Source organism: Rana temporaria, chromosome 9 (genome assembly GCF_905171775.1).
Source record: "Rana temporaria chromosome 9, aRanTem1.1, whole genome shotgun sequence".
NCBI classification, from domain to species: Eukaryota; Metazoa; Chordata; class Amphibia; order Anura; family Ranidae; genus Rana; species Rana temporaria.
In genome coordinates this window covers 125745432-125759323 of record NC_053497.1, presented here as the reverse complement: position 1 = coordinate 125759323, position 13892 = coordinate 125745432, and the positions used below count along the sequence as shown (strand labels likewise).

At 48.2% G+C, this 13892-nt stretch overlaps 1 protein-coding gene across 1 annotated transcript in view; it reads right to left on the bottom strand.

Annotated features, from left to right (window-relative positions):
• Window positions 1-1236: 1236 nt before the first annotated feature.
• GTF3C5 (general transcription factor IIIC subunit 5) overlaps window positions 1237-13892 on the bottom strand; it is a 53060-nt gene continuing 40404 nt past the window's right edge. Inside the window, exon 11 of the mRNA XM_040324438.1 lies at window positions 1237-2304. Coding sequence (XP_040180372.1) covers window positions 2105-2304 — 200 coding nt within the window. The 3' untranslated portion in view covers window positions 1237-2104. The remainder of the gene's footprint in view (window positions 2305-13892) is intronic.

Sequence of the window (13892 nt, the reverse complement as noted above, 5' to 3'; positions counted from 1 at the left end):
TACCTCTGCTTGCCAACAAGGGTTTTGAGTCATGTTTTGCTTGGGGATCAAATACTTATTTTTCTCACTGAACTGCAAATTTATAACATTTGCATCATGCGTTTTCTCCTAGATTGTTGGTTAATATTCCAAATCTGCCATTTAAAATACACCTATAATAATTATTTTTGTGTGTGTCAAAAGTTGGTGTTTCCCTGTTATCTTGTCGCACCCCTAAGTGCTGCTCTTAATACATACACAAATAGAATTATTATTATATTCTTGCATCAAGCCCACCCATGCCAGACCACTACATTGTGCCTGGGCACTTTTTAGTCAGTATAAATCTCTCTGACTACAGTAGCTTTGGTTTAATTAAAAGCACTTGAAGTATTAAATATTTTATTAGAAAACATATTAAAACACTATAGCAAAAAAAAACAGTTTTCATTCACAAGCCATAAAAAAAAAAAAAAAAAAAGAACAAAAAAGTTAAACAACATTTGCATATATATGAATTTTTCAGAAAGATATATCCTCCACATCAATACAAGTTGATCCTGCCAGCATATTGGACCTTGGGCAATTAGATGGGTGACCATACTGTAAAACAGCTATAAAACTATCCAGTGTTGTCACCTTCCCCTCCACAGCTGTCAGAAGACTGGTATCCATTGTGACACTACCTCTTCCTATATTGGCCCAGCAATGTCACTTCCCATTGTTGTCAGATGACAGCCGGTTTTCCCTTTCCCAATAGCACAGCGCTATTACACCAGCCTGGAGAATGCAGGAAAGTGACAATCCCCTGACTGCTGAAGCCTGCACAAACCTGCTGTATGGGAATATGACAGGTAACCACTAAAATTTAAAAAATGTAAGCACTTAAGAACAATATAATTAATTCCCATAAACCTGCATAGCAAACAAAAAAACAGTTGACACAGGCCGTAAAAAAAATTGTGCTAGATTCAGAGAGAAATGCCTATCTTTAGGTGTAGCGTATCTCATATACGCTACGCCGCAACTTTGACAGGCAAGTCCCGTATTCAGAAAGAATTTGCGCCCGAAGTTACAGCGGCGTAGCGTATATGGGCCGGCGTAAGCCCGCCTAATTCAAGATACGCCGACGTAACTCCTCTCTGAATCTAGCCCATTGGGTTTCATTTACTAAAAACTGGAGAGTGCAAAAATCGGGTGCAGTTGTCCATTATAGCCAATCAGCTTCTAACTTCAGCTTGTTCAATTAAGCTTTGACAATGAAACCTGGAAGCCGATTGGTTTCCATGCAGAGCTGCACCAGATTTTGCACTTACCAGTTTTAGCAAATCAAACCCATGGTGTAATAAGATAGCGACATTAGCGGCAAGCTCTGCATGCTAAACAGATTTCAAGAAAACAATAAAAGCATCTGTTGCCACTGCAGTAAGTGCTGAAATCGCAGCTCAATGTCCCACCCAGAACACGGATAGGACAGAAACTTTCCTTTTACCTCATTACCCTGTACAAGAACTAGTGCTAATAACTACAATAACTGGTCTCCCATTTGTTTTATCAGATTAGCAAAAAATAAATTAAAAATCTGCATCAGTTGACAGGTATATAATCTACATCAGTTGACAGGTATATAATCTGCATCAGTTGACAGGTATATAATCTGCATCAGTTGACAGGTATATAGTGCAACCATACTTGCAGCAATTTTCAGTGCCCTCACTCTACCTGAATGTATCTCCAGTCTTCTGACCAGCAACAAGCCTTTCACTTTCTGGCAGCCCAAAGCTTGCCTGCTTCCTCTCAAATATCCCTACTGGCCAGTGAGCCAACTCATCATTGCACCGGACAAATAGGAACATCAAAGCTCTGCCTGACCAGATTGGCCTGGGATGTAAAAAATGCTATAGGTATGTGCTTGCACCTCTAAATACCTGCACTATATACCCGTCTGCAGGTTTTTTTCTTTGGTAAAGTGAAACAGACACTTCACGGATGCATTTGTTTTCAGTGAAAATCCCTTCTCTTACGGTCTATTTAAGTGATGCTCACGTGACGAGTCCAAATGTCATTTCCTCAACCTCTTCTCTTATGGTCCATTCAGGTGATGTCCATTCAGCACAAATCAAAATCAGGTCTGAGTTCCAGATTCCTCCATAGGATCAGGCTGCTGGGTGTCATCTAATACATAATCCAGGAGTTCAGTCTCCATTTCATTCTCGCTGCCTTCAGAAGGATGGAACTCCTCTTCCTCATCATCCTCCTCATCTCCAGACTCATAACTCAGCTGCTCCTTCTTGTCAGCAGAAGTGGATGGAGCAGGGAACAGGGCTAAGACAACGGCACAAAAAAAGAAAACCGTCTTAGAGTTAGTGTTGTCTGGACAAAAATATGATTTTTATAACAGCTTACCTGTAAAATCTATTTCTTGGAGTACACCATGGGACACAGAGCCAGTCATTACATAATAGGTTAAGGGTCACCAGCGGTAATTGAACACTGGCACAACCAATTGAAGACCGTTCCCCTCCATATAACCCCTCCCATCAGGGAAGTACCTCAGTTTTGTAACAAGCAATAAGGTTCCCATAAGAAGGGGGGGGACCTCTGTGTCCCATGGTGTACTCCAAGAAAAGGATTTTACAGGTAAGCTGTTATAAAAATCCTATTTTTTTTATCGTACACCACAGGACACAGAGCCAGTCATTACATAATGGGACGTCCCAGAGCAATGCTCAATGAAGGGTGGGAGACACAGATCAAACAGGCCGCTCCCGGACAAGAAGCCCCACACTGCTGCCTGCAGCACACTCCGCCCGAAGGCGGCATCCTCATGTCCTGTCACATCTACTTGATTGAATTTGGAAAATGTATGGACTGAAGACCAAGTTGCAGCTTTACAGATCTGAGCGATCGAAGCCTGGTGATGCACTGCCCCATGAAGCACTTATCGCCCTGGTAGAGTGCGCCTTAACAGAAACCTGTTCTTTAAACCATAAGCTTGAATAATTACTTGTCGAATCCACCTAGAGATGGTGGATTTGAAGCCGCTTGGGCCTTCTTGGGTCCATCTGGCAAAACAAAAAAAAAATCTGTTTTACGTATCTGAGCGATACACCTTTACTGCTCTCACTAGATTTAGAGCGTGCAATAATTTTTCCTCCGCTGTCCGCGGATCATGATTTAAATGAAGCCGACACCACCTTAGGTAAAAAGGCTGGGTGGGGTCGTAGTACAATTTTGTCTTTGTGACAAATTAAATAAGGCTCTTTACACAAAAGAGCTGCTAGTTCAGATACTCTTCTAGCCGAAGAGATAGAAATCAAAAAGGCCAATTTCCTGCTTAAAAGGATCAGCGGAATATGGCGAATAGGTTCAAAAAGCGGACAGGTTTCCAGCGGACAAAAGTTTCTTAGCATGCTAAGAAACTTGTCCACTAAAAGCCTGTCCGTCGGACATGTCCGATGGTCAGTACGACTCATCGGACATGTCCGCTGGCCCGAGTACCCGCGCATGGCGTCGAAATGATTCGACGCATGCGTGGAAGCATTGAACTTCCGGGTTCGCGCACGTCGCAGCCACGTCACTGCGTATTCTGTCCGTGGGGAATTTGGTCTGATGGTATGTACACACATCAGACCAAATTCTGCCAGCAGACATGTCCGATGAAAACGGTCCGTGGACCGTTTTCATCGGACATGTCTGGCCGTGTGTACAAGGCCTGACAATACTAGATTCAGATCCCATGGGCACAAGGGAGACTTGACTGGCAGATTGATCTGCAGTAGCCCCTGAATAAAAGCCTGGACTAGGGAATGAGATGCCAGTGGTCTTTGAAAGAAGACTGCTAGAGCTGATATTTGACCCTAGATGGTACTAAGGGCTAGTTTCATATCCACTCCTAACTGTCAAAAAGCAAGAATTTTGCTTATTTCATATTTTTGAGGATTCCATCCTCTGGATTCACACCATGAAACGTATGCTTTCCAGACTCTATTAGTAGATGAGTCTGGAGGCTGGCTTTCTAGCATTAATGAGCGTAGAAAAAGCTGGACCAGAGACCCACCCCTCGTTTTTTTTAAATGTGCGTCTCAGCAGCCAGACCATTAAATTTAGCTTTTGTAAGGAAAGATGGAACATTGGACCTTGCGACAGCAGGACGTGACGAAGTGGCAGTTTCCAGGGACTTCCTATCGCCATCTTTACGATTTCGGCGTACCAAAGCCTCCTGGGCCAATTTTGGGCCACTAGGATTACTGGTATTCCCTCCTTTTCGATCCTGCGAAGTAGTCTTTGTAAGAGAGGGATCGGAGGGTATGCACTGATCAGTGAGAACCGATTCCAGGGAATTATTAGAGCATCCGTTAAATTCAACTTCTTGTTGAACCTGGAAGCTAGTAGGTCTACATCCGGGGTCCCCTATCTCTGGCATATGGCCTGAAAGACATCGGGGTGGAGAGTCCGCTCTCCTGGTGATAGCTACTGGCGACTCAGATAGTCTGCTTGCCAGTTTTTCTTCCCTGGGATGAAGATTGCAGAAAGACAAGGAACATGATCTTCTGCCCATGCCAAAATTCGATTCACCTCCTTCCGAGCACCCTGACTGTGGGTGTTTCCTTGGTGATTGATGTAAGCTACTGCAGTAGCATTGTCGAATTGAATCTGAACCGGTATGTCCAGGTTTTGAGGGCTAGATATACTGCCTGGATCTCCAGTATGTTGATGGGCAGACACTCTTCGGTCTTGGCCCAGGTTCCCTGGGCTGAAGCTTCTTCAAACACTGCTCCCCAGCCCAACAGGCTGGCATCTGTAGACACCATCTCCCAGGTGATCAGGAGAAAGGATCTTCCTTTCCGCAAGTTTTCAGTCTTTAGCCACCAGTTGAAGCTTTGGCGCACTTGTGGAGACAGGCGCATGGGTAAATCCAGAGATTAAAAAATGGCAAATGTTCAGAAACCGATTTAGAGATCTTAGATCCAGAATGGGTCCAACGTCTCCATTTGCCTTTGGAATCACAAAGAGGTTTGAATAAAAATCTGAACCTTGCTCCTTTAGGGGTACTTCTGTGATCACCCCTTGAGCCAGAAAGTGATCCAATCCTTTGAAAAATAATTCTCTTTTTAGTGGATCTTTGAAGAGTCTTGAACTTCGAAATTCGAGAAGATGGGGGTCTCTCGAAATTCCAGCTCGTACCCTAGGAATACTGTGGATACCCCCCATTTGTTCTGGATTTCCTTCTGCCATGCCGCTGAAAACTGACAAAGCCTTCCCCCCACTCGGTCGAGCGAGGGCGCCCCTTCACAGAGAGGCTTTGGGGTCTTGCTTATTAGCTCTTGGACCCCACGGCTTCTTGTTCTTCTGAGCCAGATTTCCTTTGGCCTTTGTGGCTGGCTGAAAATGCCGTCGCCACTGGCTGAAGGCAGGTTTTCCAGGAACCTGGGAAAGAGAACGTTTAAAACAAAGCCGCTTGTTTCTTTTTTTCTCTGGTAAAAGAGTGGTTTTACCACTCTATATCTTTTGGATATATTCTTCCAGATCAACCCCAAACAGGCCTTCGCCATGAAAGGGGAAGCTGGCTAAAAGCTTTTGGCATGGAGCTTCTGCTGACCAATGCTTTAGCCAAAGCACTCTGCGCATATGCACCAGCTGGAGTGTGAGGCGAGATGCCTGTAGAACAGAATCTCTTAAGGCATCCACTTTAAAACAAAGCTTTGGGCAAATTCTCCCAAAATTTGGCTTGTTCCGGGGACAAGTCCTTCAGCCCCTATTGTACCTGTTACACATACCCACTGCTGTTACAGCAGGTTGGGTGACTGAACCGGTCAAAAAAGACACAAGGATTCACATCTCTTTTCAGAAGGATCCTTAAACACCTGCGCATTTGTCCACCGGACAAGTCAGGTTTTTATTTATACAAGAAATAGCTGCAGCTACAGAAGGCAGGCTCCATTTCTTGGAAAAATTCTCCTCCATAGGATAAAGAATGCCAAATTTCTAGTAATGGATGAACTGGGAAAGAGCATACCCCCTGCAGGGGTTTTAATGAATCCAGGAAGGAGACAGGTGACTCAGTTACCTCTGAAGATAGTAACAAACGCACTGTTCCAGCATAACATTGCACATGTAACTTCAGAATCTGAGATGCAGAGAAAGGTTCCTCTGATATTCCTGATCCATCTGACTCCTCATCCTCATCAGGTGTAGCATCATCCTCATTATCAGACTTTTCTGAAAGGAGGTCTACCACAGAAGGAGATCTGCTTCGCTTGTTGTTCTTCTTTGGAGGACTTTGCAATTAATTCAGCGATTCTGCCTTCTAAGTTGCCTAGGGCTACTGCCCTCAGTGACATATGCAAACCCAGGCTTTACCAGAGAAGCCGCAATACCTGATAGCAGTAATGGCTCATCCTGTACAGGTGCGTCAATTAACACCGGTGAGGAGGGTACTGAGCCAGCCCTGTTAGAGCCTTCCGTCTCTAGATGCGGTGCTTTTTTATCTTTTGTCCTGGTCATACTGCTTAAGCAAAGCCGATGTACCCCAAAGCATATACTACTGTGCTCAGTTTAGCAATCTACATAAAAGTATGCAACTTCAAACACACAGTTTTCATGCATAAAGTGAGTGTCTTCCCGGTAGTACCCAGCCCAACCACATGGGGTCTTACTTCCCTGTAATGCTGCTTTGTGTCCTTCAAAGAGAGCTTGCTGGCCTATGCAGTCCCTTTGGATTTGCATTTGGCACAGTTTTTCCCCGTGCACACGCGCCCCACTACTGACAAAGCGCAGGCGCGCGCGACCTCGGGCTATGGCGGCGGCTCAGGGGTGAGGGAAGCTCCCTCCTCATGGCTGCAAGGTTCCCCCCTTATGAAAAAAAATGTTTAGAGTACAAACTCAACTCTTTACTCCCCCCAGTGGCGGCTTTAGAGAAGACACTCACACATAGGAAAAGGTCCTTTAAAATACAATTTAGGACTCTTAACCACTTACCTTTATCCCCGCTGCAGGTTTTACTGCTAAAAGCAGACGGTTACCAATTTTCACCCCTCACGGCGGGCATTATGTGCCAACCTTCAGAAATATGGGTTTCTATTTAAAGGATACCTCTCCCCTGGACCTTGTAAAAGACTCTTACCAGGACTTTGAGCGAAGTAGCGAAAGTGCTGGTTCCCAGAGCCTAGTCCTCCAAAGAGAGACATTACAGAGGACACCTCGTGCATGAGGCTGGGATCCCATCCAGTTTTGATATATTTTGGCGTCTTGGATGGGTCCCTAAAGCATAGTTTTTACCCCCAGAGGGTTTCTTTGGCAGATCTTTCTTTTAGCATCCTATCGCGTCCAACACCTTTAGACACTGGCGAAAAAACTAAGGTACTTCCCTGATGGGAAGGGTTATATGGAGGGGGAACTGTCTTTAATTGGTTGTGCCAGTGTCCAATCACCACTGGTGACCCTTAACCCATTATGTAATGAATGGCTCTGTGTCCCGTGGTGTGCAATAAAGAAAAAAGCACATCTCTACAATACATTCACATTCCTAATGATTTATCCCTTTAAAACAGGGGTCTCCAAACTGTGGCCCGAGGGCCACATGTGGCCCTTTGCTAGCCTTTATTCGGCCCTTGGGGCACTAATCCTCCCACTGATATGAGGCGCTATTCCTCCCACTGACACCAAGTGGGCACTATCTCTTCCACTTAATACCAACGATGGGATAATATTTCTCCTACTGATAGGGACACTACTCCTCCTCCTGACCACCTGCCCTGAGGCCATATTTATTCTCACTGATGCTGGGCCTGGGACTTTTTCTGCGCCCACTGGCCACAATTCGGCCCTCCTAAATTCTGAAGGACAATAAACTGGCACTTTGTTTGAAAAGTTTGGAGACCCCCGCTTTAAAAGAACCGAAAATAGATGCCGATTTCCCAGAAATCCAGTAAACTTCAAAAATGCTATTTAGACAGACATTACAGTGCATCTGCTTTACTGAAATTGGAAGTAGCATTCTGGGCCCGGCCTGCTGGACTACAGAACTCAGCCTATCTCTGCCCATACCTGTCACTCTCAATATGAATAATGATTTCTTGCTGCCTTGATTCCTTAAAGCCTTCACACACACACACACACACACACACACACCAACCTATGTAGGAAACAGAGTTTTGAAATATGTAGTGCTGGAGGTGTGCCCATCACATGGACTGACCTACCAGCTCCCCTTGTAGGAATTTCGCAAACCTGGTGATGTCACAAGGTGTAATAAAAGTGATTTCTCACTTTAGGAATAAAGTTAAAGAATAAAAACAAAAATAAAAATAAAGCTGGGATATGCTCTAGAGGGCGATAGAGAGTTTTGGGTCTAAGTCTGGTAATGCCTAAACATCCTTTCACATATATAACTCTCAGAAGCAAGTCGAACACAGCATGCATTAATAATTTAAAGAGACAGGAAACACTGATCATCGCATACCCCAACAATGGGCACAGAAAGATAAAGTACAGATTTAGCCAAAGGATGACAGAATATGAGATTATAGGACCAAAATGAGATAAGTGCAGCCCATCCAGTCTGTTGATTTTCAAGCGTTGTGGGACCAGCGCTCTCTGCAGCTCTGTCTCTCACAGAGTACCAGCATAGGGAAAACTTTTTAGGGTTTTGAGCAGACAAGTAAAACTGAAAGCAGGGGGCGTGGCTTGGCTATGGAGGAGTGAGGACGTGCGTTGCCTCAGCTCCTCGCACACCGCGGCATTATCACCAGCACAGAGGGGAGACTTGCTGCCCGATCGACTTTCACGATGTCCCAGGGACGGCGGGCACTCTCCCAGCAGGCGAGAACAGAGGGGACCCGACAGGAGCAGCTAGAGGCTTTCTTCGGCGGAGCCCGGGGACCGGGCCCAGAAGCCTCCAAGATGGCGCCGACGCCTAAAACAACTAAAGCGTCTAAGGCGGCGCAGAAAGCAGCGTTCCAGCAGCTGCAGCAACAACAGGAGGTGGCTGACACCCCGATCCCCTCTCCGGAGTTGGTGAGTGACACTGCTCCCCCTCCCTCCCCGGGATCCTACACCTCCCATGGACAGGGCCCTGACATGGCAGACGTTCTGAGTGATGGGGATCTGAAGCGCCATATTTGGTCTCTCCCCACACGTGCTGACCTAGAACGCTTCACTGCCAGGGTGGAGAAGGCCTTCACCGCGGATATTGCACAGCTAAAGGCAGACACCAATCATTTGGGGGCCAGAATGGAGTCAGTGGAACAGAGGCTGGATGAGGCCTTGCCGGCCATCTCCATGTTACAGGACAGATGCATAGCCCAGGACCAGAAAATTGAAGCATTACTTTGCCAACTTGACGATTTTGAAAATCGCAGCAGGAGGGCTAATATCCGCATACGCGGCCTGCCGGAGGCGACTGCTCCCAAAGACATTGTCCCTACACTGGAGGATGTATTTAGGGAGATACTGGGCCTGCCTGCCACAGCAACCATTGAGATCGACCGTGCACACAGGGCCCTTAGACCCCCCTCTCAGGATGTGGATAATCCCAGAGACATAATATGCAAACTCCACAAGTATACCCTGAAGGACAGAATTATGCAGAAGATGAGAGGGAAACAATACTTTGATTTTGATGGGGCTAAACTTTCCTTTTACCAGGATATTTCGCGGCGCACACTTATGCAGCGCAGAGCCCTGCGACCGTTGCTTGAAGCTATGCAAAAGGCGGGGCTGACATATCGCTGGGGGTTCCCTTTTTACCTCCAGGCATCCAGGGACGGCCGGCAGGCGACACTGCGCAATAAAGATGACCTCCCGCATTTTCTGGACACCCTGGGTTTGGATCCGGTGGACTTTCCTGACTGGAGGGGACTGTCTGACCACCCCCATTTGCAGCCTCCTCAGCCGTGGATGTCGGTGAATCGCAGGAGCCGCAGACGCGACCGCAGACGCCCTTCTGCCACCTCACCTCGGGGTCCGGACTCCCCGGGGCACTGATGGGTCTGATGCCATTTGCCCCTTCTGGCCGCACCCTGGTGGCTGTTTGCACTCCCCCCCTGTCCTCACCATTTGTTACCTGTGTAACCCCCTTCTATGCCTGGACTCAGTGGGGGTGTTTGGTTCCGTGTGGGAGGGTTCAGATATAGTGGCGTAAAACGCCTTTGAAGGGCCTGCTGCAGGGTCAAGGGCCTCTGTTGATGCCGGGGGTCGGTCCTGGACTTCCTACCCCCGACCGTATAGCTGAACTTTAGCTGCGGTCTGACCCCAACCGGATTATGCCCCGTGAACTGACCCCCTTGGCATCCGAGTTTGAGTGTCCTCCCTTTGATATTTTATCCCTGACTCACTGGGGTCCCGGTTCTGTTTGATCCCTTACTGTATAATTATTATTATTATTATTTTATTTTATTTTTTTTATTTTATAACGAATTTTGCTGAGTCGATTGCCTCTCCTAATAGAATACTTCTTACTAGCCAGGCGGTGGTGTGCGGGGACTGATCCTTGCACCCTGCCCTTTCTTGTGGGTCCACGTTCCCCCCGTAGGCCGTACCTTATTAGGTATATTTTCCTTTTAGGAAATGGGAATGGGCTTCGGGGACCTCTCCCTTGGAGGGTTGAACCCGGGGTTCATCCCCTTGTTGTTATTGCAGGGGGTCTATACCCCCTCGCAACGGTATGTTATATGTATTTGTCCTCTTGCTAATCACTGTCTCTCTCCCTCTTTTTCCTCTTTCTCTTTTCTTTTCCTTGCTTACTTATCTCCCACAGGAACGGCCTCCGGCTCCGCCCTCCGCGCTACACCCACCCCAGGGATAGATTGCTTCCCCGCGACCGGCTCATCTGATGGCGTCACTTAAGGTAATTTCGTACAATGTCCGAGGTCTTTGCTCCCCGTGTAAGCGTAGCAAATTGTGGTGGGAACTGAAGAGGTCTGGGGCACAGGTGGTTCTACTGCAGGAAACACATTTTACCCCCCGGTCCCTGCCCAAGCTCCCGACCCATTTATACAACCAATGGTTCCTGAGTAACTCCCCGGACGCCAAATCAAAGGGTACGGCCATTGCCATACATAAATCTTGCCCCTTCCAGGTCACTGACAGTAAACTAGATACCCTGGGACGCTATGTTTTTTTAAAGGGCTCGGTTTTGGGTCAGAAGCTCACCGTCGCCACGATATATGCCCCTAATTCGGGTCAACTCTCATTTCTTGACAGCACGCTGGATGCCCTGGCTGACTTTAGGGAGGGTGCCTTAGTACTGGGTGGTGATTTTAATGTTAGTCCTGACCCACAGCTTGACACTTCCCGCAACCGACCCTCCCACTCGCATGCTTTCCTTAGACACTTTCGCCGGTCCCTTCAGTCCCACCGACTGTATGATAGCTGGCGTGTACTGCACCCAGCTGACAGAGATTACAGTTATTATTCAAAGGTTCACGACGTTTACACCCGTATAGACCTCATTTGTGTAGACCACCTGGCTTTAGAGGTTTTGCAGGCTGCTTCTATTGGGAACCTTACTATATCAGACCATGCCCCTGTGTCGGCCACCGTGGCCTTCCAACCGGACGCCCGTCGGGCTTGGTCGTGGCGACTAAACGAAGCCTTATTGGACGATGAGGTGGCTGTCGCGGGGCTGAAGGATGTTTTGACTAACTATTTTCGTGAAAACACCACGGACGGAATGAGTAAGGGCATTATATGGGAGGGCCATAAGGCGGTAGTGAGGGGTGAATTGATCTCCCAGGGATCTAGACTAAAAAAGGCCCAGCAGGCGGACTTTAACAGGGTACTACAGGCCCTCCAAACGGCTGAACTTCGGCATAAGCATACCGGCGACCCGGAGGCTCTGCGGGAGCTGACTGACCTGAGGGAATTGTTTTTGCGCCTGTTAGACCGACAGGCACGTAAACAAATGCGCTATATGTCGCATAAATATTACGAGCACGGTAATAAATGCGGCCGTATGCTCGCCAGGGCGCTCAGGAAGAAGCGTGCACAAATGCTGATACATAAGCTATGCCTACCCTCTGGGCGGCTGGTGGTCAGGTCCTCCCAAATAGCCTCTGGATTCCGTGATTATTATGCCTCCCTGTATGACTTGGGTTCGACGCGCCCCCCCGGGACGGATGACTCGAGACTCGCTGACGTACGTGACTACCTGACGGCTTCTGGCCTTCCCTCGCTGACGGACGAACAGGCCACCCAGTTGGAATCCCCTATCACCCCTGCGGAGATAGAGGCTACGGTGAGGTCCTTGCCCAATGGCAAGAGCCCCGGCCCCGACGGATTCACCAAAGCCTATTATAAAAGATTCCTGCCACTGCTGTCTGGGTCGATGTGTGTTTATTTCAACTCCATAGCAGAAGGCAGTGCCATCCCCAGTGAAGCGTTGTTAGCCCATATTTCAGTCATCCCTAAAGATGGGAAGGACCCGACTCAGCCCCAAAGTTACAGACCCATATCCCTCCTGAATGTGGATGTCAAAATCTTAGCAAAGATTCTCGCCACCAGACTGAAACACCTGATCCCGTTAATTGTTCACCCTGACCAGACGGGGTTTGTCGCGGGCCGGGAGGCCCGGGACAACTCTGTCAGAGCAATTCAACTTATCCACTGGGCACGTGTCACCGCCGACTCTCCCCCGTATCTTATCCTCTCCACAGACGCGGAGAAGGCTTTCGATCGGGTGGATTGGAGCTATCTTCAGGCTGTGCTGGAGACTATGGGTCTCCGTGCACATATGCTGACTTGGATTATGGCGCTGTACTCGGACCCAAGTGCCCAGGTGAAGGTTAATGGATTCCTTTCCCAAAGATTCCCGATCAGAAATGGCACGAGGCAGGGGTGTCCGCTGTCACCCATCTTGTTCGCCCTGGTGCTTGAGCCTTTCTTGCGCACCGTTCGGGCAAATGTCGACATCAAAGGACTGACGGTGGGTCACACTGAGCACAAGCTATCGGCGTATGCTGACGATGTGCTGTTTCACCTGACGGAGCCCCTGATCTCGTTGCCAAATCTGCTACGTGAAATCAATCATTTTGGATCCCTCTCAAATTTTAAGGTCAATTACTCAAAGTCTGAAATACTCCCTATCCAGATCTCGTCCTCACTGGCTGACCGGCTACGGACTGCTTTCCCGTTCTCTTGGGCAAAGTCCTCCCTGAAATATCTAGGTGTCCAATTGACGGATAGATGGGATACCCTTTACGCAGCCAACTTCCCCCCCTTGTTAGCCACAGTGAAAAATGACCTGGCCACTTGGACTAAGACGGCCTTTACCTGGCTGGGGAGGTTGGCTGTAGTGAAGATGAATATCCTACCGCGCATCCTGTTTTATATGCAGATGCTGCCCATGTCCCTTCCTAAGGTTTTTTTCACTCAGGTGTCCAGCCTGATTTCTAAATTTATTTGGAATGACCGGAAGCCGAGAATTGCGTTTCGGTTGCTTACACGCCCGAGGGAGTTGGGGGGCCTGGGTCTCCCTGATATTCAGAGATACCACAGGGCGATTACTCTACAGCGAATACTCAATTGGCGTTTTCACGCTGCCACCAAGGTTTGGGTTCCCATGGAAAAGTGCATGGCGGGTAGGAACCTCTCTTATGCCCCTTGGCTGTCCCGGGGAGATAGGGGATTGTCGGACGCGGTCTCCCCACTGACGATCCAGACTTTGAGGATTTGGGACCGGCTCAATGCTAGGTTGGCGTTGGCCCCTCCCGTGTCCTCTCTGGCCCCATTGGGCGGTTTCCTGTGGTTCCCACCGGGGGAGCAGGCGGGTTTCTTCGGGTCATGGGTGGACGACAGTAACGCTAGCTGTGGTAAATTGTTACGAGACGGTAAGCTTCCGCCCCTGGAGACACTTAGGGAGCGGCATGGGTCCTTTCCCATGGACTTCTGGCGCTACAGACAGCTTCACCACT